The 27,963-nt window shown below is 35.4% G+C and overlaps 1 protein-coding gene across 2 annotated transcripts in view; it reads left to right on the top strand.

The window, feature by feature from the left end:
* STIM2 (stromal interaction molecule 2) overlaps positions 1-24,537 on the top strand; it is a 167,346-nt gene extending 142,809 nt beyond the window's left edge. Inside the window, exons 8-13 of one of the 2 annotated variants that reach the window (XM_046656688.1) lie at positions 3,959-4,126; positions 4,389-4,412; positions 4,829-4,929; positions 5,150-5,388; positions 18,121-18,394; positions 23,106-24,537. In XM_046656688.1, coding sequence (XP_046512644.1) covers positions 3,959-4,126; positions 4,389-4,412; positions 4,829-4,929; positions 5,150-5,388; positions 18,121-18,394; positions 23,106-23,583 — 1,284 coding nt within the window. In that variant the 3' untranslated portion in view covers positions 23,584-24,537. The remainder of the gene's footprint in view (positions 1-3,958; positions 4,127-4,388; positions 4,413-4,828; positions 4,930-5,149; positions 5,389-18,120; positions 18,395-23,105) is intronic. The other variant, XM_046656689.1, reaches the window with a different exon arrangement.
* Positions 24,538-27,963: the final 3,426 nt, after the last annotated feature.

Raw genomic sequence — 27,963 nt, 5'->3', positions numbered from 1 at the left:
TAGGCAAATGTATTAGTTTTCTATTCCTGCTATAAAAATTACCACAAACTTAGTGGCTTAAAACAACACACGTTTATTGTCTTACAGTTCTCGAAGTCAGAGTCGAAAATAGCTCTACAGGGCTGCATTCCTTCTGGAGGCTCCAGGGCAGGGTCTGTTTCCTTGCCTTTTCCATCTTCCAGAGGCTGCCTATATTTCTTGGTTTATGACCCCTTCTTTGGTCTTCAAAGCATGTCACCCAATGTCTGCTTGCATGGCCTCATCTCCTTCTAACTTTGACCCTTTCTTTACTGATACAGAAACTAAGGAACAAAATGAGGGTGAGAAAACCTGTTTAATAGATTAGAGAGTAATTCAGTTGTAAAGCAGGGCCAAGAACCTAGGTACTCTGTCTCCCACTTCGCTTTATGCACTGTTGTTGTCTTATCCAGTGCTAAATGAATAAGGATTATGAATAAGAATTATGTGATAAATCAATTTCAGTTTCAGCTCATGAGAAAATGTTCAATGCACTTTACTATTTACTTGAAGATTGTCATTTTTGATAGGACTTGTCTAACTGAATGCAGTCATTTCTATTGTTAGCTGTAAACTATTCTTTCCCTCGTACTCCAGATGTCTATTTTTGGATCTTTTACCTGTAAGGAATTTGTTCTCTTAAGTTGACTCCTATACGTATTTTGCACTCAGGCCCTTTTTACCTGACAAACCTTATCTGTACAGAATGTAGTGAAGAACCAAGGAGTTAACAAAAAATGCCTCACCAAAATTATACTGTGTCCAAGATTTAGATAGTGTGCCCCCTTTACTCCTGTGAGAGCTCCCTGCCTGTTCCCAGTGAGACTTCTAACACTTGGTTTGTTCCCAGTACTAAACTAAAAAGCTTGTTAGCTGTTTTTATGAACTTTGCAGATAAGGAAGAGCAAATCAGAAAGCAGTAATGGGAATTCTTCTACAGCGAGATAAACTGATAGTGGTATTTTACAGGTGACTGCCTCACAGTGAGGGAGAAGACACAGTGTAAAGGACCCAAGAATCACACACGTTCCAGTCTGAGGTTTTTGGCATAGAGACCTTGCACTCAGTACACCCTAAGATTACCCTGATGTTATGTTCCAATACAAACATAATAATCCTAATGAGATCCTGAGTTGGTAAGAGGTAGTTTAAAGGAGAGAAATGGGTATTTAAAAGAACTCTGTCCAATATGATTACATTAATAAGAAACACAATTTTATGAGTGCTTAGTGTTCACCAGTAGTTTACACTGTGCACATTACAAATGGTTTGCTCCTAATTTTAATCCTCACAGTACGTAGATATATTATCCTCATTTACAGATGAGATGTGTAGAGAGGTTAAATAACTTGCCTTAGGTCACACAGCTATTACGTGACAAAGGCAAGATTTTGCATGTCTTATTCCAAAGTTCATGTTTTCCCATACTGCTGTTAAAAGCTGTGTTTATAGAAGTAAGTCTAACTGGGAAATTAATTACGTACAATGTCACGTAATTCACAATTCCACATAGTTTAAAACATTACTATATCTTGCCTGGGGAATAATCAACTTCTCAAAATTAGAAGGCAGGAAAATCTGATACATACTTTATATAGTGTTATTTTCCATAAAACAAAAACTTTTGGGTGAATAATAGTACTACTTTATATTTTGCTTAAATACTTTTCACATAAATCATTTTGTTCTTAAAGTCTCAAGAAGCCGAAAGTCAGGATAAGTCATAGTACCCCTGTTCTACATGAGACAGTGCGCCTTAGAAAATAGAGAACTTGCTGAAGGTCACAGAGATAATAAATAATAAAGTTGGATCTAGAAGCCAGGTTTTCATGTATTTAGGCCGTTTCTTTCTGTGATATCATGTTTTTACTTACTGCTATTTTATTCCTAAGACACAGAGACTATGTACATAATCATATTTTTAAACAATTTCATAATTCATCATTTATAAAAGCTGTTAATCAGTTTTTACTGCACTCATTGCCTTATAAATAGCAATGTAATTCAAACTAAGGGTAAGAATTTAGGTCAAATGATAAACTTATGAAATCAGTAGAGACAATAGTGAAAATAGTTGCTATTATTGGAAGGTCAGAATTTCCAGAATTTTCAGACATTATTTGGCAGTCAATCAAAACATTGTTCAGCCTTAATTTATGCTAGAAATATATCAGTTCTTTGTGTGTATTGAGCTTTTTTAGGAGAAATAAATTTATGGATATAACATTAAGGAAAATCTTTATGATTAAAGAGAGAAACGTGAATGAAATTTGTTCAGATTCTCTGTATACTTCCCTGGCCGTGAAGATTGTATAGGAATTTCAGTTTTAAAATCGGTGAGAAGAAAGACCTGCTTCCCCTACGCTTTTTGCTCTTACGTAGCACTCCATGTCACAGGCCTGAGCGCAGATCCTCTCTTCCTGAGAAATTAGCAGGTCGCCACAGTGTAGCCAACTGTCTTATTAATGCAGTATTGTCCCAAGCACATTGCAGTGATTTGTGTCAGGCAAAAGTTGCTTAGGATTCCTTTTCAGTAAATTCTATCTGACCATTGCTTTTAATGTCTGCATTTTGAATGGTCTACTTAGTGTCCCATTTTGATTTTTTTTTTTTAATTTTGGAGTTTTAAAAAATACTTTTATACACAGTTTTTTTTCCTACAGTATCTCACAGGTGTTCTATTTCTTTATCAGAAATTTGTGTATAGAACTCTTCTTAGTTTATTCTGGCAGGTGATAAAGTTTAAGTAGGTTGGATTTGTTTAGCTCAAACACTTCTGCACATTAATTTAGAAATGGAGTTTAGTTACCTTACTTCGCTTTGAGGAAAATTAATTTGCACTTATGGTGCTCCAGAAGCAGATGTGCCATAGTTCGCTTATCACTTTGTCTGAAGGTCTTGAGTGTGTACATAATTCTATAAATTCTGTTATGTATCCTTACACATCTTTAGCTTGAGCTCTTGCTATCCTAATGGGTTGTCTTTTCTTTCTATGTTGTTTTCTTAGTGAGGCTTTCCTTAAGAGTTTTTTTCCTTATCACTTAATAGCACCTCACATACTAAGCATTTTAGTTTTCTATCTGTTTATTAAAGGGCAGCTAGAAGAAAGACTTCGATATCCTGACACTGAAATCTATGCGTAGTTTCTCATGGAAAAATGAAGCAGACTCTCACTCAGAGTCGATTTTCTTGAAATTTACACGTGGTCTGCTGATTTATCTACTTTCTGGTATGTTAGAAGCGGTAAATTAAATAGGAGTGGTAGAACAGACAGATAGGCTTGTAATCGTGAGAAATAAATGGCCAGAAAGATGTCATGAAAAAACTTAAAAGAATGGTATAATTACTTTAAAAAGTGAGTATCTATTTACGTAGCTACAGTAGGGTCTTCAGGAGAACATTAGAAGGGGTAGGAGAACTGGTATTCACCCTATTTTGCACACTTCTTCATATCCTACTCCATAAACAAAAAGATGCAGAATGAGAAAAATGTCGTAAGTTTTAGTTTGTACATGCCCTGGATTTTTTTTCTCTTAGTGAGTCCGGCTATTATAAACTATAAAAACTAAATATTGCAACTTAAGATATACATGAACCCCCTCTATCTTCTGGCTTTACCACTTTGCTTAGTGAGTTTAAGATGCACTTCAAATTTCAGCTTTAGTTTTAATGTTAGGAAAACATTGTTTTAGACTTCATGATTTAAAAAGATGTTTACAAAGAGCATAATTAAAATTGCTTTTTCTCTTAATTTTGGTTCCAAAAATATCTTAATATCTTAAAAAAGTATTTTAGTTTAAATATGTTTTAAAAAGAGAAATTTCTCACTTCCTTCTCTCTCTTTCCTCCTCTCTCCCTCCCCTTCCTCTGTTCTTCTTTCTCTCTCCCTCCTTTCCTCTCCCCCAATTCTTTCCTCTCTTCCTCCCTCCCTCCCTCCTAGGTTCGAATGGCTCTAAAAAAGGCTGAAAAAGAATTTGAACTTAGAAGCAGCTGGTCTGTTCCAGATGCACTTCAAAAATGGCTTCAGTTAACTCATGAAGTAGAAGTACAGTACTACAATATTAAAAGGCAAAATGCGGAAATGCAATTAGCTATTGCTAAAGATGAGGTACTCTACTGTTTTTCAAAGCTTCCTAATTTCTAAAGGGATTAACTAATTAGCGTACAAAGATATGGATAAAAATTTTATTATTGCAGATTCTTTTCATGGATTGGTACTTATTGCATAAATTGACTTATAATCATAGGCTGCAAAGTAAAATTACTTTATTTAGAGAAGTATATACCTTTCAGAATGACCTTAAAGTCATTTAAAAAGCATCCCTATTATCATTATCATAAATGTTTTATACAGAGCTTTTCTCCTCTAGGTTGCTGCTTCATGTCTGATTCAGGTTAGTAGTTACTAGAAATTAATGTCTGACTCTTATTAAATTGTGTGAAATAAGATTGTCTTAATCTGATTTCTAGCCAAAAAAAAAAAAAAAAGCTCAGTTCACTTACTAACACCTCCATTACAGTAAGACATAGTTAATGTTATTCTCTTCGTTTTACTAGAAGATTCAGGTCTTTCTGAACCATAGAAATGAGAGAAAAATTCTCCAGAACAGTTTGGAGTTACATTGATTGGTTTAGAAAAGCATGCTTTCTCTCTCATCTGTTTTCTTTTTTGGAAAATAGGGCTATATCTTGGCTAATAATTCTCTACTGATTTTATGATTCTTAATATATTCAAAACAAAATAAACTTCATTAGTATATGTGTATTTTTTCCTAAACCTAGCCTTACTTTTCTTTCTTTGGGTTTCTAGGCAGAGAAAATTAAAAAGAAGAGAAGCACAGTCTTTGGGACTCTCCATGTTGCACATAGCTCCTCCCTAGATGAGGTAGACCACAAAATTCTGGAAGCAAAGTAAGAATGTTATTTTAGCTATCTGTTTATTTTTATTATCTTGAAATGTGTAATTTGTAGACAATTCATATTTTAATCTGTCATTCAATCATGTATGATTACATGATTTATGCTAATTCTAAGAGTGGGTAATTTCTTCTTGAAATTAATTTGCCTTTTTTCAGTGCCATATTAAAGACTCTTTGATGAACAACAATTCATCCTAATATTAATTTTCCAGGAAAGCTCTCTCTGAGTTGACAACTTGTTTACGAGAGCGACTTTTTCGCTGGCAACAGATTGAGAAGATCTGTGGCTTTCAGATAGCCCATAACTCGGGACTCCCCAGCCTGACCTCTTCCCTGTATTCTGATCACAGCTGGGTGGTGATGCCCAGAGTTTCCATTCCACCCTATCCAATTGCGGGAGGAGTTGATGACTTAGATGAAGATACACCCCCGATAGTGTCACAGTTTCCAGGTAAGTGGTGAGCTCAAAAAAGAAAGTTGGTGGAGTTTTTAAAGTAACTTTATGCACTGCCTTTTATGAATCATTTACTTCGAAATCTACGATAAAAATTTCGTGTATTCTTCATTTTCTCTTTCCTCTTTTTGTTGTTAATAATGTTTACTGTTTGAGAATGCTATATGAGGTGTGTGTATGTATTTATATACACACATGTACACGTATACATACACACACATAATAAAACATCATACATGCTAAATCATTGTATGAATGAAGTGCTGAGCCTTGAGGGAAGACATCCTTTCAAATGGCAGCTTAATCTATGGTAGAAAGTAAAAATTAGGGGAAGATCTTGGAAACCTGAGTTCCAGTCCTAGCTCTACCACTAATTAACCAACTATATGACTTTGAGCCAGACTGTAATTTATTTTAAATTGAGTTGCCGTTCCCAGTAGGCATGTTTTTTAGTATTCTGTTTTGCTTTTCCAATTCTGTCCTTTTGTTGAAAGAGTATTATCCTGCTGTATTTAACTCATGAAACACTGAATCAATTTATCATTAAACAATATTAAATTGTGTTTATGTTTAGAAAAGGTCATATTTTTTTGTTGCTAGAAAATGGAACTTCTCCCAAAGGTGATTATAACATGTACATTTTTCACTGTATTGCGTTATTATGCTCTGTTCTTTGAAAATTTTTACGTTGTAAAGAATACATTTTTGTAAGAAGGTGAAATTTAAATATTTTAGGTTTTATTACTAAATTTTAGAATTTATTAGTATTTGGAGGTTTTGCAAAGTTATAGAGAGTTTACATTTCAAATGGTGTATTTCTTGTATTAGAAATCATTTGAAAAACTCTTTATCCTTGATTATTACCTGCCTGATTCATTTTTCCAATCTTTGTGACCTTTTTGAAACAGTGTACGGTCATGTGTTGCTTAACCGTGGCACACGTTCTGAGAAATGCATTGTTGGGTGATTTGTCATCGTGCGAATATCATACAGTGTACTTACACAAACCTAGATGGTATAGCCTACTGCACACCTAGGCTATATGGTACTAATTCTATGGGACCACCATCATACATGCGTCCGTCGTTGACTGAAATGTCGGTAGTGGTGCATGACTAGAGAGAGAACAAGATTCCAAAGAATGGAGAGCAGGATTTAATCATTGATAGGTTGAAAACTTACATAGAAATTTTAGTCTTTAAGACAAATCATGATACATGAGCATTGTCCAGTTTGAATTTTTCTATCCAATTGTTACAGCTTTTCTGAAGCTATAATTTAGAAAGGGTTCTAATTTTTAAAGCAACTTTATTAAATAAAACCCTAAATTTGCAAATAAATAGTCAGTGACTGTGTACTTGTATTCATTTCTGTGGTTTTAATTCTCTGGCTTAATGACAGACAGATACGGCAAGCAGATTGGGGAGGCACTAAACTCTTAAAAGTGGAGGGAGGAGAGGACAGTTTGTGAATGCAGTGAATATTGGGAGTATGTGACCCCACTCATTTCACTTGCCCCACATTGCAAGACAGTGATGATTGCAAAGTTATTTCCAGATCTGGCTTAACTTTGCTGTTTAAATATTGTCAGTTGTGTTTATTTGAATTATATGCCTTTAAGTTTGCCAAATGCAATACTGATTCATAAGCACATGATTTTGTTTGAAAATTAAAGCTTTTAAAGTTGTAGTTCCTCCTTAGAATACACAACTATTCAATATCAGAAATGTGCATGAAGATGTATTCCCTAAATTAACTAGTTTTTTCTGTGCTTTTCTTTTTAAAGTAACTTTTTGGAGGGGGAAAGATATCCATGTGTGTATTAAAAGAAAACAACACTAAACATGAATAATTAAGTTTTCAGTGATTGTGATATACAGAGAAATTTCAACTTTTAAATGTGAAGAAAGTGCAAGAGTTGATTTTAGTTTAGTATGTTCTGGAAATGCTGTGATCAAATTTATTATTTCTGAAAAATAACTCTTGCCGAAGATTACACTTTGAGAGCTCTGCCTCCACCCAGTGGCACAACAGTGATACTCCATTCTGCTTAGTTATAAAAGCGTAACTTCTGGACCTGATAAAGAAGAAAGTCTTGGTAGTAGGACTGGGCTCTAGGGTGGGATGAAGGATCTTCATTATATACCCTCTGAACAGTTTTCAGTTTGTACCATGGGTATGTGTAAATTGTGTAAGTATAAAATAATCACAAGGAAACATTCTGTGGTATGGTAAGAGCAAAGTAAAAGATTGTAAAACTATTCACAGGATAATATTGTCTATGTTTAGTTGTCTGTAAAGAAAAAAGACAAAATAATATCAAAGGTTAGCGCTGTGTGGGTAGAAGAACAGATTATAATTGTTTTCCTATTACTTTTATAGTATCTGCTAAATATTCATAGTGGGAATGTGGTAGCAATTTATTTAAACTTTCTTGTTATAAAGCCCTTCAGACGGACTTAAAATACTGAAGATAATCTCACCTACTACAAAGATAAGCAGATTTTAACGTTTTGCCTTATTCATGTCTTTTTCTCTGAAATAAAGCATTACAGATACAGCTAAACCACCTCACCTCCTCTTCCCATTCTTCTAAAGTTGTTGTGTATCATTCTAAAGTCTGCTGTACTTTAATTACAGCAGGTATATCCATAAGCAATAGGTACAATTGCTGTTTGTTTAAAAAGTTTACATAAATATTATCAAGCTCTAGGTATCGCTTCGCAACTCCTTTTTGCTCAGAAGTATGTTTTAGAAATTTTCCATGTTTGTATATAGATTAAATTCACTGTAACTGTTTAATAAGAGTTAACCACAGTGTATCTGTCTATTGTAATAATAAACCATAGTTTATTTATCTGTTTTTCTACTGAGATAGGTTCTTTCTACTTTTTTGCGCTTACAAACAATATTGCAGTGAGTATCTTTAACTCTTTCTTTGTGCATAACTTTGAGAGTTGCTCTGGGTGGACACCTGGAAATGGATTGCTGAGTCATTGGTAAGGTACCTTTTATTAGTCATTGCTAAGTTGCTCTCAAAATGGCTCTATCAGTTCACACGCCCACCGTTTGTAAGAGTGCCTGTCTACCTGTCCTCTCCAATTCTTGGAATGATCTGATTTGTTTTATAACTCGAATGGATGTGATATGATACCTTACTGTTATTAAAATGTTTATTTCCTTATTGACTACTGAGATTGAGTACCATTTCATTTATGGGTCTTTGTCATTTCTTCCTCTCTGAGTTGCTTGTTCCTGCTATGGAATCTCTCCAAGATTCCTAACCAATCTGACTGGTCTGGAAGAGATTTTTCTTTTTGTTTTTTTTTTATTTTTCTGATTATTCGAGGGTTGCAGGTATTTTCTCCTAGGCTTTGACTTTTCTTTTTTACTGTCCTACATTATTTATTTTCTTTTTTAATCATATGAGTTTTTAAAAATCATTTTTAATGACAAATTATGAATCTGATTTGTGCTTTTTATGTCTTCTTTATGTCTTTTTCAGAAGATGATAAATTATTGTTTGATCTCCTAAAAGTTTTTAAGTTTTGCTTTAATCCATTAGTCTTTTAATCTACCTGGAAGTTATTTTTGTTCATATCGTGAGGAGGAATCGAAATATATCTCTTGATGTATGGACAGACAGTTGTCCCAGCCTCATTCCTGCTCAATCCCTGCTGATTTGTAATACCACTTCTCTCCATAGATACATAAATGCTTCCAGGCTCTCTGTTTTCTTCCATTGGTCCTATTCTGCTTTAGTTGCTTTATATAGTTTTATAGTATTGATGTTTGATAGGTCTAAATTTTCCTTTATTATTCATGACCAGAATTGCTACTTTTGGCCATTGGGCTTTTACTGGAATTGCTTTGAATTTATTGATTTATTTGCGAAGAGTTGTTATTCAGAAATTTTATTGAGATCTCCTTTTATTTAAATAAAATTTATAATTTTCTCTGTACAGTTCTTGCATGTCCTTTTTTTTGTTGTTGTTGGTGAGGAAGATTGGCCCCGAGCTAACATCTGTTGCCAGTCTTCCTCTTTTTTTTTTGCTTGAGGAAGATTGTTCCTGAGCTAACATCTGTGCCAATCCTTCTCTATTTTATGTATGGATGCCAGAACAGCATGGCTTGATGAGGAATGTGTAGTTCTGCGCCTGGGATATGAATCCATGAACCCCGTGCCGCTGAAGCGGAACATGCACTGGGCTGGCCCCGAATGTCCTTTTTTTAAAGATTAATTTCTAGGTACCTTATAGCTTGTTTTTTTGTAGTTACACATGTTGCCTTTCTTAAAAATATTGTACTTCGAATTGCCCGTTGCTGATCTTTAGGAAAATGCTGTTGCTTTTGGTATGCTGATCTTGCACTATATGGAAACATTAAATTCTCTAATGAGAGTCTTTTGGATTTTTTTGTGTGGACAATAATAATGAGTTATTTTTTCCTTTCCAGTTGTTAATGCATTTTCCTCCTTATTGTCCAATCTGGGACCTCCAGTAAAATGTTGAATAAAAGTGGTTATTGCAGGCAATAGCAATTGCCATTTCTGACATTAGAGAGAATGCCTCCAATATTTCTCTGGAAATCATGAAGTGTGATTTTTTTGCTCTTTGTTTTTGATAGATTACTTTAAGTTAAGAAAATTAATTTCTATTCCTATTTTGCTAAGAATGATTTTTCCTTTAAATCACTTGATGTTAAATTTTACCAATTTTTTTTTCTGCACGATTTGAGGTGATCAGTTGTTTTCATTTTCTTTTTTCTTTTCAAGATTGGCACCTGAGCTAACATGTTGCCAATCGTTTCTTTTTTTCCCCCTTCGTCTTCTCCCCAAAGCCCCCAGTACATAGTTGTATATTCTAGTTGTGAGTGCCTCTGGTTGTGCTGTGTGGGATGCCACCTCAGCATGGCCTGATGAACGGTGCCATGTCCATGCCCAGGAACCAGCGAAACTTTGGGCTGCTGAAGCAGAGCACACGAACTTAACCACTCAGCCACTGGGCTGGCCCCTATTTTTCTTTATTCTGTTGAATTTTAATCTGTTTAAATAAATTCCTTTGAATGTCAGTGAAACTATTTTCGTTACAATGTGCAGTTTCTATAATAAATTGGATTTGGTTTACTATATTATTTTGGATTTGGTTTGCTATATTATTTTACTTAGGGTTTTTACATCTTTGATCGTACATTAGATTAGCCAATAATTTTCCTTCTCGACACTGTTCGTTTGATTTTGGTATCAAGGTTATATTAGCATCACAAAATGAGTCAAGGAATACACTTTATTTTTCCATTCCATTCTTTTCTACTCTTATAGAGGCAGTATAATGTAGTGGTTAAGAATTTGGGCTCTATAACAAGATTGGTTGGATTTGAATCTTTACTCCACCGTCTTATATATATCTCACTCCCCTCTCCATCTTATATGTTAATGTTGTCTAGTGTTTTGTTTTGAATGTCCCACAAAACATTTATTTTTTGTGTATGCTTATAGGAGGTATTTTCTCTGAGTCTCAGCTTCCTGTCTGTGAAGTGTAACCTACCTGTGAAGTTATTTTGTAATTTAAGTTAAATAATACCCGTAAAACACTTAGAACAGACCCTAACCCGTAATAATCCCTAATAAATGTTTTGAATTTTTTTCTATACTCTGAAATAGTATAAGATACAGATAACTTGTTCTTTGGAGATTTTGGAGAAATTACTTAGAAATTGAGCTTGGCGTGTGTGCGTGTGTTTGTTGGTTGGAGGGAAGGGGACAGATTTTTTTAACTATTGTTTCAGCTTATAATGGTTAAAAGTCTAGATTTCTTAAGTTATATGTTTCTAGAATATTGTCTGTTTTATCTGAATTTTAAAATTTGTTGGCTTGAAGTTGTCCATAGTATTTTATATGGTTTTTTAAAATCTTACTTACATCTTTAAATCTTCTTTTCATTTCCCCTCCCTTGATTAATCTGGCATAATTTGTCAGTTTTATTTCACTCTTTCATTCCTCAAAGAACTAACTTGTTAGTATTGTTGATATTCTCCATTTATTTCTGCTATCTTTTATTTCCTTTATTGCAATGTACTTTTTTGTTTGTTTTAACATTTAGGCACCTAGCTTACGAATTTTTCAGTCCTTGTTTTCCTTAGTGTATGACTTTATGGCTGTGAATTTCCCTCTGAGAACCACATTAACCTAATCCACAAGTTTTGATATGTATATTTTATCATCTAGTTTTAAAATGTTTCAAACTTCTAATATATCTCTTCCTTGAAATCTGAATTATCTGGAAGTATGTGTTTCAGTTTCCAAATGTATGTTTGTTTTGTTTTGGTTTTTGTTCGGTGGTTGTTTTTTAAAAACGTCTTTACTGATTGATTTCTAATTGTGTTGTGGTTAAGGAATAGTATCTATATGACATTTATTCTTTGGTATTTCCTGAAACTTGTTTCATGACCTAGTGCTTATTTGATCAAATATTTTAAATTTCCATTAATATCTGAAAAGTACCTTTTCTTAATATTTAATTATAGGGTACTGTATTGTTGGCTAAATCAGGTGTGATGATAAAATCTATATACTTAGACATTTTTGTCTGCTTTTCTATCAGTTGCAGAGGGATGTTTGTTAAAATCTCCCACATTTATCAATTTCTCCTTGTAATTCTGCTTATTTCCATTTTATATGGTTTGAACCAAGTTATTTGGTGAATACAAGTTCAGGTGTAATATCTTTTTTAAATATTAGCTATTCCTTTTATAATTATGTAGAGACTTTATGAGTAATAATAATTTTTGCCTTTAAGTTTGTATTATCTGATATTAAAATAACTAGAATAGTTTTCTTTTGATTAATATTTGCCAGCATGTCTTTTCTCTTTAAAATTTTTCCATCATCAGGCTCTAGATATGTCTGTATAGCAATAGCAATAGCTGGTTTTATTTTGCATCTCATTTGAAGATCTCAGTGGCCAACTAATTTGATTGTTATATTTAATATGCTTGCTAATCTGTTTGGATTTATCTCTGGCATACTATTTTGTGGTTTCTTTTTTCCCCACCTCAACTTCTCTCTCATTCTCCTAAAGGATCTTCAGATGCTTTAATTTCAGTCGGTCCTCTCCCCATCTTATATGTTATAATGTTACCTAGTATTCTCTTACGTTTTGAATACCCCATAAGTCATTTTTTATTGTTATTGTTTAGATATACTTATGTCTTTTCTTTGTTCATAGTTGCATTTTGCTTTTTACCCCTTCCTTTTCTCTTCTTCTTCCTTGAAAATATATTCCTTGGTAAAAGGTCTTTCAGTGAGCGATTGGGAGCAGTGAATTCTCTCAGCCTTTGTCTGAAAATGTATTTTCACTCTCACTTGAGAATAATATTTTAGCTTGGTGTCAAATTCTAGATTAACAATTATTTCTCCCTTACTATTTTGAAGATATTTGTCATCATTTTCAGGCTCCTTATTCTTAATATTGAGAAATTTTAGTCAAATTGTTCCAGTTTGTTTTTAGGTATTCTCTCATTTCTCCCTGATTCCTTAGGAAATGTTTTCATTGTCTTTTGTTATGCAGTTTCACTATAAATTGGTTAGGTGTTGATTTTTTCCCCCTGATACTTGATGTGTTTTTTGAATCTGAGGATGTATGTCTTTTTCAATTATGAAAAAATTATTAACCACTTTCTCTTTAAATATTATTTTTCTTTATTCACTCCTACAGGAATAGTAATTATATAGAAATATTAGGACTAATGAATATTAGCCTGTTAGTTGTATGTTGGATCTTATTTTATCTTCCACATCTGAGCCTTTTTTTTATATAGTCTTTTTATCTATCTGTGCTGCATTCGGAGACGTTTCCTCAGATCTGTCTTCTAGATTACTTATTCTTTCTTCAGCTCTAATTTTGTTTAAGCCATCCTCTGAATTTTTCATTTCAATGACTATGTTTTTATTTCCGTTAGTTCTCCTTGATTCTTCATAAAATCTACCCATTTTCCCACTTTTTAATGCCTTGTTTTTTTCTCGTATTTTCAAGTTATTATTTTATAGTTTAATGATTTTAAACATCTTTATTTTTTAGTTTTACTTGATAATTGTATTATTTGATGTTCTTGATTGATTATTGCATCTGTTTTTTGAATTTGCATAGTAAACCTTCTGTTGTATATCTTTTACTGAACTGTTTTAATGGGACTTGCTTTTTTTTTTTTCTTTTCCCTGGAAACACTTTGTGAGGGGTAGGAGTACTCCTCAAAATGGTTTCCGTTGCTTCTGGCAGTAGTTTCAAGGGTATCACTTATTCAGGGCCAGTTTTTTTGTTAACTTTTGGGATTAGGGTTTCACAGGCCCTTCTGATAGTATAAACTTGAACTGCAAACTAATGTGAATTAGCTTGTATTGAGTTTGAGTATTGAATACCCAGAGTATTGAGTTTTTCACAAGAGCCTTTTTAACTCCCTGTTTCCAGAGATCATGCATTGAAGGAAGTTTCTTTGTTCGTTGGTCAGAGTTCTAATGTACCCTTTTATTGAAGGATGCAGCCTATCTAGGCCTAGGCTTTTATCCAGAGCCTTCACTTACAATTACACCTCATTTGGGCCCAAGAAATCATTTATATCCCCAAATTAAAATCCAAACGCTTAAATTACTGAGACTGAGAACCTCCCACAGCAGTTCCAGCATCACTCATAGGCCTATTAGCTCTTACTTTTAGTCTCTCTATGTTGACATCTGAGAATTTTCTCTTCCTCCTTACAAACTCACCTATGCATTTAAAAGTATGGTTATATTTTATTCAGCATATCAGGATGTTTGAGGGTATTTAAAGTGTGTTGTTGGAGGTAGGGAAATAGTGGTCAGGTTACCTTTGACTGCCATATTGCTAGAATCAGGAGTTCATATATTATTTATTATTTTTGTTGTTTGTAGCAGGGGGAATCCTTTATTACAAAACAAAAATTTATCTTCTCTGCCATAAGAAAATACAGCTTGAAAAATAGGGTCATATTAAACTGCTATGCTTCTATATGTAATTATTAACAGTAGAATGAAAAATTATCTCAGAAATAAATTTCTATATAGTGAACTTTAGTGTTTCATTTTACTACTCTTATATATCACAAGAGGAGATGGATGTCCACCATCATTGGGAATTAATAATAGCCTGAAGATATCCTAAAACATATTTACATTTGTAAAGGAAAGCTTGTTACAAGGTCAAAGTGCACTGATTTTTAATCCTACATGAATTTTATGGTGTTTTAACTGTATGCAGCCCTGTCTAAGCCTCTTGAAGCAACAAGGAAGAAGGACCCTCAACTCTAAGTGTGTATAACTCTAATGCAGTTATACATTAGGAAAATTTGTACATTTTTCTTGGCAAAAGAGATGGCAACATATGTAAAAAGAAAACTTTTGGAAAAGATTTTAGAGTTGTAAACAATTTCTAGATGTGACCCATTTATAGATTCTCGTCTTTATGTTATATTCTTTATTGGATTACTTAGAATTTTCCTCATATAAACTATTTACTTTCTTCTTAAAGGTTCATGCAATATCTTTCCATCTCTGTGAGTAGTACTCATTTTTCCAAGCAGTAAATCTTGATTCTTCTCAGCCCTTCTCCTCACATCTACAGTCATGACTGAATCTGGCTACACTTTACTGCATATTCCACATAACCAGTGATCGATGAGAATGGTTGTAGTACATGCTGAGACTTGTGGAACTTAATTATCTGTGTCACTTTGGGCACATTCTTTTAGTATTTGTAGGATATTGTTTCTTCTTTGGCAAAGTGAGAACTTCAGACTAAAGATTGTCAGGGTCTCTTCTTGTTTTCCAATCTATAAATCATTATAAACAAGTGAGAGAAAATTCTAGTTGCCTACTAAATTACAAATATTTTCATAGTATATAATTTATGTTTGGAAGAAGCCGTGTACAGTTCTGAGGGAGGTGGTCAAAAATTCTGAAAATATTCCCTTTAATTTCACCTCATTTTCTCCTTATCAATCTTTTGCTATTTCCGTAATTTTTTCTGTTTGAACCATTCATTGATTCACTCAGTAAATACTTATTGTGTGTCTGCTTTTTGCCTGGCACTGTGCTACTTGTGATGCAGTGTTAAACATGATACACAATTACTGCCTTCGTGGAACTTACAGTCTAATGGAGGACAGACAAGCAATGTGCTGAGATAAGTTACATGATGGGGAAATATACTGTGGTATTGCCATGTGAGCGCAAGAGGGCAAACACTGACCTCAAACTTGGAGGGTTTGGAAACTTCCTGGAGGAACTGCCATTTAGCAAAGTCGTGAGATGGGAGGTCAAGGAAAAGTTGGGGAAAGGAGGCATGGAGGCAAGAGAGAATAATTCTGGGAGCTGAGAGAGGTGTACTGTTCCCAGTGTTCTGTAACAGAGAAGAGGGACACAAGTTCCAAAATAGAAGCTAGGTAAATAGGGCATTCTAAGCCATCTTAAGGAGTTTGACTTTATTCTAATCCTAAAAGTAATGGGGAGGCATTTAAGGGTTTTAAGCAATAAAATGTTACATTCCTTTTCCAATTTAGAGTGATCAGGCAGGCTGCAGTATGGAGAATAAATTTAAGGAGAAAGATCGGTTATTAGGCTGGTACAGTAGTCCAGCATAACGCAGCAGTGGTGGGGATGTAGGGAAATGAACAAATCTGAGAGTTATTAAGGAAGTAGAATTGGAAACACTTTATGATTAACTAGATGTGGATTATGATGGACGAAGAAGAGTCAAGAATGCCTGTTGTTAACTTAATTAACTGGGTGAGTGGTGGTGTTATTTACCAAGGAAAGGAACACAGAAGGAGTGGGTTTGGGGAGGAAAATGTTGAATTCAGTTTGGGCATCTATAGGGCATCCAAGTGTCCAGTACGTAGTTGGCTGCAAGGTTCTAAAGTTTAGGAAAAAGATTAAAGCTGGAGTTACTGATTTGGGCTTCTGTAGTCTGCAAATGATCATTGAAGTCATGAGAGTGGATGAAATTTCTCAAGAAGAATAAGTGGAACAAGACTAGAATGAGGCCTAGAGCAGAACTTTGAAGAAGACCAACACTTTAGGGAAAGGTAAATACAGAGCGGGGTGAGAACGTGGTTAAGAGAAGTTAAGGAGAGGACAAAGTAATAGCAGGTGCTGGTCCAATGTCGAGGAAGATTGAGATACTCACTGACTTTAGCTGCAAGGAAGTAGATTATAACTTTGTTGAGAATAATTGTAGTGAAATTGTACGGAAACATTTTACGGTTCCTCTGATGAATGAGTGAAGATGAAATAGTAGAGAAAGTAACATAGAGAATTGTTTTTCATAAGAGCGGGGAGAGAGATGTCAGCTGAAAAACAGTCTAGGTAGAGGAGGGTTTTTTTTTTGTTGCTGTTGTTTATCTGTTTTTTAAGTTTGTTTTTTCAGCGTTGGTTTTTAAATACTGACGGGAAATAGAAAGGGAGAAGATGAAAATAAAGGCAACAGAAGGGATAATCCATAGGTAAAGTCCTTGAGCTTGGGGTAGAGCATGGGACAGATAAGTGGAAGGAACAGAATCTGTGAACTAGAAAGGTAGAAAAATGGTCAGAATCTAAATTGTCTGATTTCAAATATGGAGCAGTTCCAAATGATGGCAAGACGAGGCATGAGGGTGAGTGGTAGAGCTGGAGGTAAATGTCATATGAGAAGAGATAAAAACCATGGTTAAAGTGTTGCGTAGGTCTTACAAATGGGATTGCTCAAGTTCGTGATAGGTTGGGTGGACTGGTAAGAGAGAGAAAGAATGACCAGGAAGTGACTAGTGAAGTGGAGGTGAAAAATTCACATGACTTAATAGTGTGGGCTTCAGAAGGAACACATTTTCATAAAAGGGTGTAGGAGTAAGGGTGTACAGACAATATTGGGGAGTGAGAAGGCCACCAACCTGATGTTCTGACGTTGTAGTATATGAAGTATACAAGAATAAACAGCTTCAGCTTGAGAAGTTGTTCTTAGGAGAGTTATGCTTCAATTAAGGCAAAGAAATGGAGTGCCTATTTAATGACGATACTAAGCACGTAGAGGAAGTTTGTATACTATCTGCATGCATCTAGACTGCAACTGATAGCAGAAACAAGAGAATCTAAGACTTCTGGTTAGTTCCACAATAATCAGTGTTCAAGAAACAAGTTTTAGTCTGACCTCTGCCTAACTAGCTGTGAGACTGTGTATGCAGTATTTAAATGATCCTTGATTTAAAACTTCTTAAAGTACAAACATGTTGCACTAACTCAAGAGATAAACATTAAAAAATCCAACCGATTTTTTACTGATAGTTTTCTTCTTTTAATGTTAAAATTCATGAAAAGGATGGCAACAAAGTACAGATTCCTTATAAATATGTTGTATTTTTAAATTTAAGGATTTATCTTGGGTAAATTTTTAACCCTTTTTGGTTAGTAATGTCAAATTTTATATTAAAGCCTCATGTGTTTATGTTCACTTCTGTTCATTTTCTAGACCTGTTTTCAGTTTTATTTTTTATTTCTTAATTTTCCTGAGGAGCAGTATAGGTGATAGAGGATAGTAATAATTGTGCAGTTACTTACTTCAATAATGGTAGATTAAATGGTGACATATTAGTAACATCAGTTCTCTTTTTTTGTGTGTTTGTATTGTGCATAAAAGGCGCATAGGATTTTATGAGTGTTTTTATTTATTCATGTTTGGTTTTCAGGGGCCATGGCTAAACCTGCGGGGTCATTAGCCAGAAGCAGTAGCTTGTGTCGCTCTCGTCGCAGCATTGTGCCGTCCTCACCGCAGTCTCAGCGTGCGCAGCTTCCTCCACATGCTCCTCACTCGTCACACCCTCGGCATCCCCACCATCCCCAGCACACACAGCACTCATTGCCTTCCCCTGATCCAGATATCCTGTCAGTGTCAAGTTGCCCTGCTCTGTATCGAAATGAAGAGGAGGAAGAGGCCATTTACTTCTCTGCTGAAAAGCAATGGTATTGGCACTGAGTGAACTACAGTATATGTTGGGCTGGGTGGATGTGAAGTGGCATGTAGGAGGTGGGAGTGGGGTGGGTAGGAGTGGTGCCTTATATGAATTTTCTATTGCTGCGTAAGGAGTTACCAGAAACATAGTGGCTTCAAGCAAAACACATTTATTAGCTCTCAGTTCTGTATGCCGAAATCCAAGTGTGATGTTGCTGCTCAGGGGTTCACAAGGCTGAAATCAAGGTGTTGGATGGGCATTTTTCTTATCTGGAGCTTGGGAGCCTCTTCACAGCTCACTTGGAGGTGGCAGAGTTCAATTCCATGTGGTTATACCACTGAGGTCTGGTTTCCGTGCTTGCTTTTAGCCACAGGCTACTCTCAGTTCCTAGAGCCTGCCTACTATTCCTTGCTACATGTGGCCTCCATCTTCAAAGCCAGCAACAGACAATATCCCTTCTGTCAAAGCTCTCCTTTGCTTTAAATCTCTAACTTCCTCCATCTCTAATCACTAGATCCAAATTTAAAAGGCTCACCTGGATACTAATCTCTCTATCTTAAGATCAACTGGTTTGGGGCCTTAATTACATCTTCAGATCCCTTCATAGCAGCACCTATATTAGTGTTTGATAGAATAACTAAGTGGAGAAGATGTGTGTAAACCAGGGCTAGGAATTTGGGGACCATCTTAGAATTCTGCCCACTACAGACATAGGTAGGTTTTTTGAGGTATAACTGCTTAGAGGCCATTGCACACAATTGACTCAAATCTCAGAACATAAACTAGTCAGTTTTATTTGTAAAATATAAAGGTATGAACTTAAATATACTTGAGCCAAAGAACCATTAAGTATGACTGAATTTTTGAAATATTTGTTGCCACTTAATGATTTTTTCTGTCATATGCTGGTACTTGCTAGCAGTCAAGAGGTATCAGTTGCCAAAGGTTTAAGAAAATATTGGGAATTAGAGGAGGAAATTATATTCGTAACAGTTTTTTCTATAAAATGAATATAGCAGCAATATATTCTGGTCAAGCTTAAGGACCCAGTGCTCCATGAGACCTCTTGCTCCTGAGGTTCTCCCTTTCTAAACCACATTCCTCTTCTGGAGCAGTACAGTGTTAAATGACAGAAAAGCTGGTATTAATTTCTGATTTTACCACTTAGTAGTTGTGTGGCCCCGAAATCTTTATTGTCCTCATGAGAAATAAAACCAAAGAGAATGGGCTGGATGCTTTCCATGAATGATCCCTGGTAGCTCTCTATCATGTGATTCTTCAGTTGACATCATCAAATAATCATTTTTCATACATAGTTTTTGATCTACTAGTGAAAGTAGATCTTATGATTAGCCAAGTGATCATTATAGCGTATTCCAAAGCAGAGAGTGCAGGTTGTGTATCCTCATTGCACCTGGAGAATTTCATGCAGCTTTTCTTGGTTAGCATTGTGTGATTAATTTTTTGTATAACTTTTGCAACATAACTGCAGTCACCAGCAAGACGGTGCTACTGACAAAATCATAGTCACCAGCAAGATGGCGCTACTGACAAAACTTAAGTTTTTGTGGGCTTATGGAAATTAGTAGGAAAACTCTAGAGCTGTGCTGCCCAATGGAATTTTTTGCATTGATGGAAGTGTTCAGTCCTCATTTCAAATAGCAATGTCAGAAATTCTCAGGTAGCTCATAAATATGAGGAGAATTTAGATTCAGAAAACTTTTCTCCTCTCCATTTTCATTGTTTTAAGTGTTGAACCACAGAATCCTTACATAGTACATAGCAATAACAACTACATTTACTGTTTATTGATCTTTTATGTTCTATGCATTATGCACTTGTACATTCCTTTAAACCTCTGCTTGAGTTAAGTCTTGTCATATGTGCGTTAAACTTATATGAATTCAACTGCACATCACTGTGGGGGGAAAAAGGAAATAGAAAAATAACATAAATGGTACACATAATTAAGTTCAACATTCCAAAGAATATATGCTCTAGAAAAAAATGGGAGATTTTAAGGTCTGCTAAACCCACACTACAAACCTGACTAGTTATGCAGAAGAAGCAACACTTCAGATTGTTACTTGTTTTGGAATTAGGATGTTAGAACTGGAAGTAATGTTAGAGGTTAATCAAATTCTCTTACTTTAACAGACAGGAAAATTGAGACCTGTTTAAATTAAATGGTTTGCCCAAGGTTGTACAGCTGATTAATGGCAGGACCAGGACAGGAATCTAGGTCTCCTAGTTTAGATCGGTATTCTTTTCACACATTATTGAGATTAGAGACTAGTTTTTGAAATATTTTTAACCTAGCTTAGAATTTCACACACAAAGCAGCCAAACCAAGTAGCAGAATAGGAGGTAAATTCAGAAAATTGTAACTAAATCAGCTTCTGGCTTTGGAAGTTGAACAGCTTCAGGAAACAGTGATGTATGCTGTTCGATTAATGGACATCCACTCCAAAAAGAAGCCTAGCAGAAAAGTCCCTACCAGTGATTGATTTCTGAGTCATTTCTTCCTATCTGAACTGCCTCCTGCCCTCTGTTAGCACTCCCTGTTATCAAGTTGTGAAAGCATTGGAAAATTGTGTAGCACATGTAACTGTATTGTATGAAAGCTTTATTTAAGTCTGTATTTGCCCAGGGGATTTCGTACCTTCTGAGAGCTTATAGTGTAATAAAGACAATCTTCACATACATGTTTGAGTAAAGTACATAGAAATGACTAAATATTTTTGGCAATCCAATATATATCTAACATATGGTATTAACATAAAATAGATGTCAAAAGTAATAAACATGCATATCATAACATGAATAATGATAGTAATCATAGGTCATCCAAGGTGAGAGATCATTTAGTCCATTCATTCTATAAATATAAATGTAGTCCTTGCAGTGTGCGGTGCACTTTCTAATAACTTGAGCTGCCAAGACAAGTGAGACAAGGTCCTGGCCTGGTTCTAGCTGGTGGCTTATAATCATGTGTGTTCTTGCCTTTCTATTCTGTCTTCAGCTCTCTTACTTCTCCCACCTTATTTCTAGTTACTTTCTACCTTGACCCTACTTTTCATTTCTTAATCATTCTTTTCATAGAATGAACAATATTTACGTCAGGCATGGTACATACAAAAATGATTAAGGCATGATCCCTAGTCTTCAAGATCTCCTTTCTTTCCTCTTCTCTCTTTCTCTCCCTTTCCCCCTTCCCCTCCTTTCTTTCTTTCTTTCTTTCAACATATTTATTAAATACCCACCGTGAGCTTGCCACTATTCCAGTACAGAGAATACAGAAGTTAATAAGATTCCCTGTCCTCATTAAGTTTCTTTTCTTCTGGGGAAACTGACTGTAAATAAGTTAACATAAAATATCATTTTATGTAGTGGTAAATTCTGGGATGATAAACAAAGGCAGGTAAAAGGAAAGAGAATGCTATTTTAGATAGGGTGGGTAGGGGAGGCATCTCTGGAAAGAGAGCGTTTGAGCAGTGACCCAAATGACATGGAGAAGTAAGCCTTGTAGAGATGGAGGGGAAGGAAATATGGGGCGCAGGAAACATGTGCAGAAGCCCTGAGGCAGTCACAAGATGGGCACATGGGAGGAACAAGGAGGATGCCGTGGTGGAATGAGGCAGAAATGGTAGGGCATGCAGCTTGGCGGCGGGGGTAGCTGTGAACCTGATGGGACAGCACTCTGTGGACTTGGCGAGGACTTTGGATTTTAGTCTGAGTATGAAAGGAAGCATTGGAAAGTTGAGCAAGAAAATGATGTTCCCTGATTGCATTTTTAAAAACCACTTTAACAGCCATGTAGAGAAGTAACTAAGAGGGAGGAAGAAGAATGGAAGCAGGGAGACCAGTTAGGAAGCTGTCGCAATCACTGAGGTGACCTCATGGTGGTTTAGGAAGAGGGATGGTAGCAGCGGGAGAGTGAGAAGTGGTGGGTTTGAGATATGTTTTGAAGGAATGGCTGAAAGCATTTACTGTATGTTGGGTTTGAGGTTGTGAACTTTATTTTTTCTCTCTTTATTTCTCTTCTCTCTCTGCTATGGAGAAAGGGGGGCAAATCACAAAGGAATAAACCTGTAAGAATTTATTGAATGTCTCCTTTTTGAAAAACAGGATTATCTCATTGACTTTCATCTCCCATCCATGCCCCCACCCTGTTGCACCTTAACTCCTTTCCTCCTTTTTTTAAACTTGGGAGAACTTAACATTTTAGCTTAGCACTTTCCTTTCTTCCTTCCTTAGGAAGTTATATTTCATCAATTTAAATGACTGAAAAATTAAATAAAGGGATAGGCAGCTACTAAAAGTCATCTTTTCAGATACACAATGTCAACTATGTGATTTAGAAAGAAAAATACTCAGTATTGAAACAAAACACAAAAGTAGCTGAAATAAGAAAAAAATCTGTGAAATTTAAACATTTCCATTTCTCTTGACAACTGAAGAAAGTGTAACTTAAATTATAATGTTTCTCAGATTAGAATATTTCATTATTATAGTTTATGTTAAAAATTACACATTGAGTTATTTAAAGTAGTAATTTTCTAATTTTATTGAAATGTGTATAGAACTTCAGTATTTTCCCCTTTTACATTCCAATAGATTAAACGATGGAAGTTGTTTGAGTTAGAATTAGTTAGAACGTCTGCTGGTACTCTTCAGAACATATTGATTTAAAATTTTGCCTTTGCCTCTCTCTCATGCAGGGAAGTGCCAGACACAGCTTCAGAATGTGACTCCTTAAATTCTTCCTTTGGAAGGAAACAGTCTCCTCCTTCAAGCCTTGAGATATACCAAACTTTGTCTCCTCGAAAGATATCGAGAGATGAGCTGTCTCTAGAGGATTCATCCAGGGGAGATTCACCCATAACTGCAGAAATCTCTCGGGGTTCTCCTGATTGTGTAGGTCTGACAGAAACGAAGAGTATGATCTTCAGTCCTGCAAGCAAAGTGTACAATGGCATCTTGGAGAAATCCTGTAGCATGAACCAGCTTTCTAGTGGCATCCCGGTGCCTAAACCTCGCCACACATCGTGTTCCTCAGCTGGGAACGACAGTAAACCAGTTCAGGAAGCCCCAAATGTTGCCAGGATAAGCAGCATCCCACATGACCTTTGTCATAATGGAGAGAAAAGCAAAAAGCCATCAAAAATTAAAAGCCTCTTTAAGAAGAAATCTAAGTGAACTGGCTGACTTGGTGGAATTCCATTCAAGTGGAATCTTTAAACTTTTATCTCCCACCCTCTACTCCCCCTTTTTGTTTTAATTTTAGGAATGTAACTCCATTGGGGCTTTCCATACTGGATGCCATAGTGGAATGTCCTTAAGGGCAACTGTCGATTGTTTGCTTATTTAAATGACTATATAAATCAATTCATCAAGCCAGTTATTACTGAAAAATCATTAGGAGATGAGACAGTTTACAGTCATTTCTGCCTATTTATTTCTGCTTTGTTGTTAGTGATGTATATACAACATTTTGTTGAAAGCCACTATGGACTTACAAGCTTTAATGGACTAGTAAGCCAGCATGGGCTTGCAAAATTTTCTTGTTTACCGGAGCATCTTCTTATCTTTCCACAGCTATTTACGTCCTGGACTAAATAACTTAAAAGAAGTAAAACTAATTGCACTACTGTTTTCCAGACTGGAAAAAAATCTCTGCAAGTGAAACTGTCTAGAGTTTATAAAATGACTATGGATGGGGGACTGTTTTCACTTTTAGATCAAAATGGGTTTTTAAGTAGAACCTAGGGTTTCTAATTGACTTGATTTCTGGAAATGAAAACCCACACTTTTATTATGGGAAGCTTCTTTAAATGCATTTAATATTATAAAGTTTCAAGTCCTGCTGTAAAGATCATGTTGTTTTGTTTTTCCCAGGGCTTTCACTGTGATTTACTGCATTGCAGGCTGTATGATAAAATATGAATAATTTAAAGACAGAAGGCTCTTGATTCCTTATGCAAGTGGAAGAGTTAAAACTTGATGGAAGGACTTAAAACATTCACAAGCTTAAACTGAGGGGGGGGATGTGGGGATCCGGCACTTGTTTACAGACTTCAAATAACTGCAAAGGATTTATGGTTTGTGAAAAATTTGTACTGTGGAAGAGATAATAAATCAGAGACGTTATTGTGTGGGACTGTGCTGATTTTTATTGATAACACTCCACTAAAAACACTATATGTTTTCTGGAGAGCTATGTAAGCAGTCTTGTTGCTTAATTGCAATATAAGAAATAGTGATGTTTTGGAAATAAGTTGTCAACAAATTTCTTTCTATTTTATATTGTTTGTCATATTTTTATGTAGTTTGAAATGTTTAAATGTTCTAATATCAAGATTAACAAATATAAATTTATGGTGCATTTAGATTGTGTTGTATTAATTTGTAAAGTTTGGGGTTTGTTAAACTGATAGATTATTGCAAGGGTAGCTTTTACTGTGAAGATTGTCACACGGAGCAACAAAGTACGTTAAAATCTGGGGAGTTTCTGCTTAAACTCCTTCTTTTAAAAATTCCATCATAAATGCACTGTGGTTAATGCAATGTGGATGGACGTTTGGGTGAACAGCTGATACATATTAACTAGAATGGTTTTTCAGCATTATGGCTAAAATACGTAATGTCCAATCCAGTCCCGTTTAGATGAAAATGCTGATTGATAAACAAGAAGTTTGAGATTTGCTCCAAGAAAATACTTTATTAAGAATATGAACAGTTTCCTGTAAATTGTGATTGTTTATTCTTTTTAGTACTGTTGTAAAACTGTTAGGGTCTTGAATGATGTTCATAGACACAGATATTTATATATTTAATAGTCAGTGCTGTAAGGGCAAAAATTAATTGATTGAAACAAACAGTGTTTTGGAAAAATAAGATAAGATGACCTGAAAGCCCAAAAGTTGAGGAAGACAGGCTCTAAAGCTGTTTAGGAAGGGCGAAAAATTATGCATGAAGAATTGAAAAGCGTTCTGGAAAGTTTCTTCAGAGTGAAGGGGATACCTTATCTTCTTTCTCCTTCTTACAACCAGATGGGAGTTCTTCCCTTTGAAAATTGCAAAAGGGATGAGAACTTTGTAGTTGGATGGATAGAAATGGTAAAAGCCACTGGACCCTGGAGTGAAGCTGGGAGGAGGAATGGCTCTAGGGGCTCCCAGCAAAGCCAGCTGCTTGTTCAGAGTTAGAAGGGAATTCTGGATAAGAACCAGCTGGATGCTAGAACTTGTGGCTGAGGTGGGAGAGGCTGGCCTCAGTAGAGTGTGGGCCATCTTAAGTCAGGAAATGCTTTGTTTGTGCTAAATTTCACACACTCATTTATAGATGAATTCAACCAAGGGATATTTACTGCTTTATGGTTCTTATAATATTTACTTTGCGTTAGTACAATGCTCTATATTTGTAAATTCAACAGAAAATAATTGAGTTTTGGAAAGCCATGATAATTTCTGTATTACATCATTTATACATTATTAAGAGTTGGGCATTAGTATAAATTTTAAAAATTATAGGCTGGCCACGTGGCCTAGTAGCTAAGTTCGGCGCACTCCACTTCAGCGGCCCACATTCAGTTGCCCGGCACAGGCCTACAGCACTTGCTGGTGGCCATGCTGTGGTGGTGACCCACACACAAAATGGAGGAAGATTAGCATAGATGTTAGCTCAGGGTAGATCTTCCTCAAGCAAAAAGAGGAGGATTGGCAACAGGTGTTAGCTCAGGGTGACTCTTCCTCAGCAACATAAATAATTACCTGTTTGTTACTTTATTTTACCCTTATAAAACTATGGTGTTTTCCTGATTTTAGAAGTAATATCTTCCTTATAAAAAACAATTCATGATTGAAAGTATAAAGAGCAAAAACAACAGCAAGCAGGTCAAATTCTACTGGCCAAAATAATCATTTTTAATATTTTGGTATGTTTTCTGCTAGATCATTTTCTATATATTGATATATATTTTACACAGTTGAAACAATACTATATGTTTAATTTCCTATCACGCTTTTTTACTTAATATAAGCATTTCTCTAGCATCATTAAAAACTCTTCATGAACATTTTAAGGACTATATAATATCCCATTGTATAGATTTACTGTAATTTTTTAAGTCATTCTTTTATTATTTATCCTTAGTCTGCTTCCAAATTTCTGATATGTGGAATAATAGCATTTAACATTTATTGAGCACTCTCTGTGCCAGGCACTATTCTAAACTCTGCTATGTATTCTCATTTAATCTTCACACCAACCTTGTAAGGCAGGTACTTTTGTGTGTGTGTGTGTGTGTGTGTGTGTGTGTTTTAAGTCACCGATTTATTGATGAGGAAACTGAGCCCAGAAAATTAATAGTTTGCTGAAGGTCACATAGCTGGTACATGGTAGAACTGTGTTAACTTCTAAGTCATACCACATAAATTCAAATCAGCATTTTGATTCCTTAGAATATATATTTTTAGAAGTGTATAGAAGAGCATAAAGATATTTTTAGTTTATGTGTACATATGTATGTATGTATGTAGACGCTCACATGGTCTCACATATGTATCTTGAGTGTAACTGCTTTTAAGCTCGCTTATCCGTTTAGTCGTGTTTATACCCCCACACTTGAGTGTATGGGTGCCCTTTTACTTCACTCCATCTTTTCTGAATTATCATTTGGTTAAAACTTTGCTAATTTAATAGTAAGTAACGTCTAATGTGATTGGAAAGTTTCTTCATGTCATGTGTTTTTCATTTCAGTGAATTGTCTGTTCATCTTTTTTGCCCATTAAGTTCTTGGGGTCCCAGTTATTTTCTAAACCTTTTACACAGTCTTTCAATTGTAGCTATTCTTGTATTCTTCATTTGCCAACTAAAACTGACTTTTAAAAATCATATATGTATTTTTCATGTTTATTTTAAAAAGTAAGTGAAAGAAAAACCTAGATTTAAGTTTTAGATTTATTGATCTCCTATTTTTAGCTCTTGAATGAGAGAGTAGATTTTCCCCAAAAAATTACAGGTAAGGGACAGTGCAGAATTCGCTTAATGCATTGAACAAATATTTAATAGCCTACCGTGTACCAAGCGTCATGATAAGCTCTGGAGGTATAGAGACTAATGCAACCAGCACCTGCCCTAAGGGAACTTGGTGTCTAATAGGTGAGACAGCAAACAAAAATCCTTGTAGTAAGGGCAGTGATAGAAACGTAAACCAAATGTTGGGGTGATGGGAGCTAATGGGGAGAGAGATTATGTAGCTCAAAAGTGTTCATTAAATCAAAGGTTATTTAATTTAATGGTGTTAATTTGCTAAGGATGTGGAGAGATTTGCTGTGGCTGAAACATGGAGGTCCAAGGGCAAGTTAGGTTTAGGGCTTCTACTAACTAGTCATCTAGTTCCACCAAAGGAGCTTGCAATTACTGAGTTCCAGCAAAACACTTTGTAATAGCTGTGAGGGTGCTCATTTTAGGGTAGGTTGTTTACCAGAGAGAAACGCAGCATTTGAGCAAGCCCACATAAGCCCTGATAGTGCTGATAACAGACTGCTTCCTTCCCCACATCCCAGCCCTAAAACAGGG

This window comes from Equus quagga, chromosome 3, assembly GCF_021613505.1.
Source record: "Equus quagga isolate Etosha38 chromosome 3, UCLA_HA_Equagga_1.0, whole genome shotgun sequence".
NCBI classification, from domain to species: domain Eukaryota; kingdom Metazoa; phylum Chordata; class Mammalia; order Perissodactyla; family Equidae; genus Equus; species Equus quagga.
Note: the sequence above shows the minus strand (reverse complement) of the source record. Positions and strands in the feature narration are given on the sequence as shown.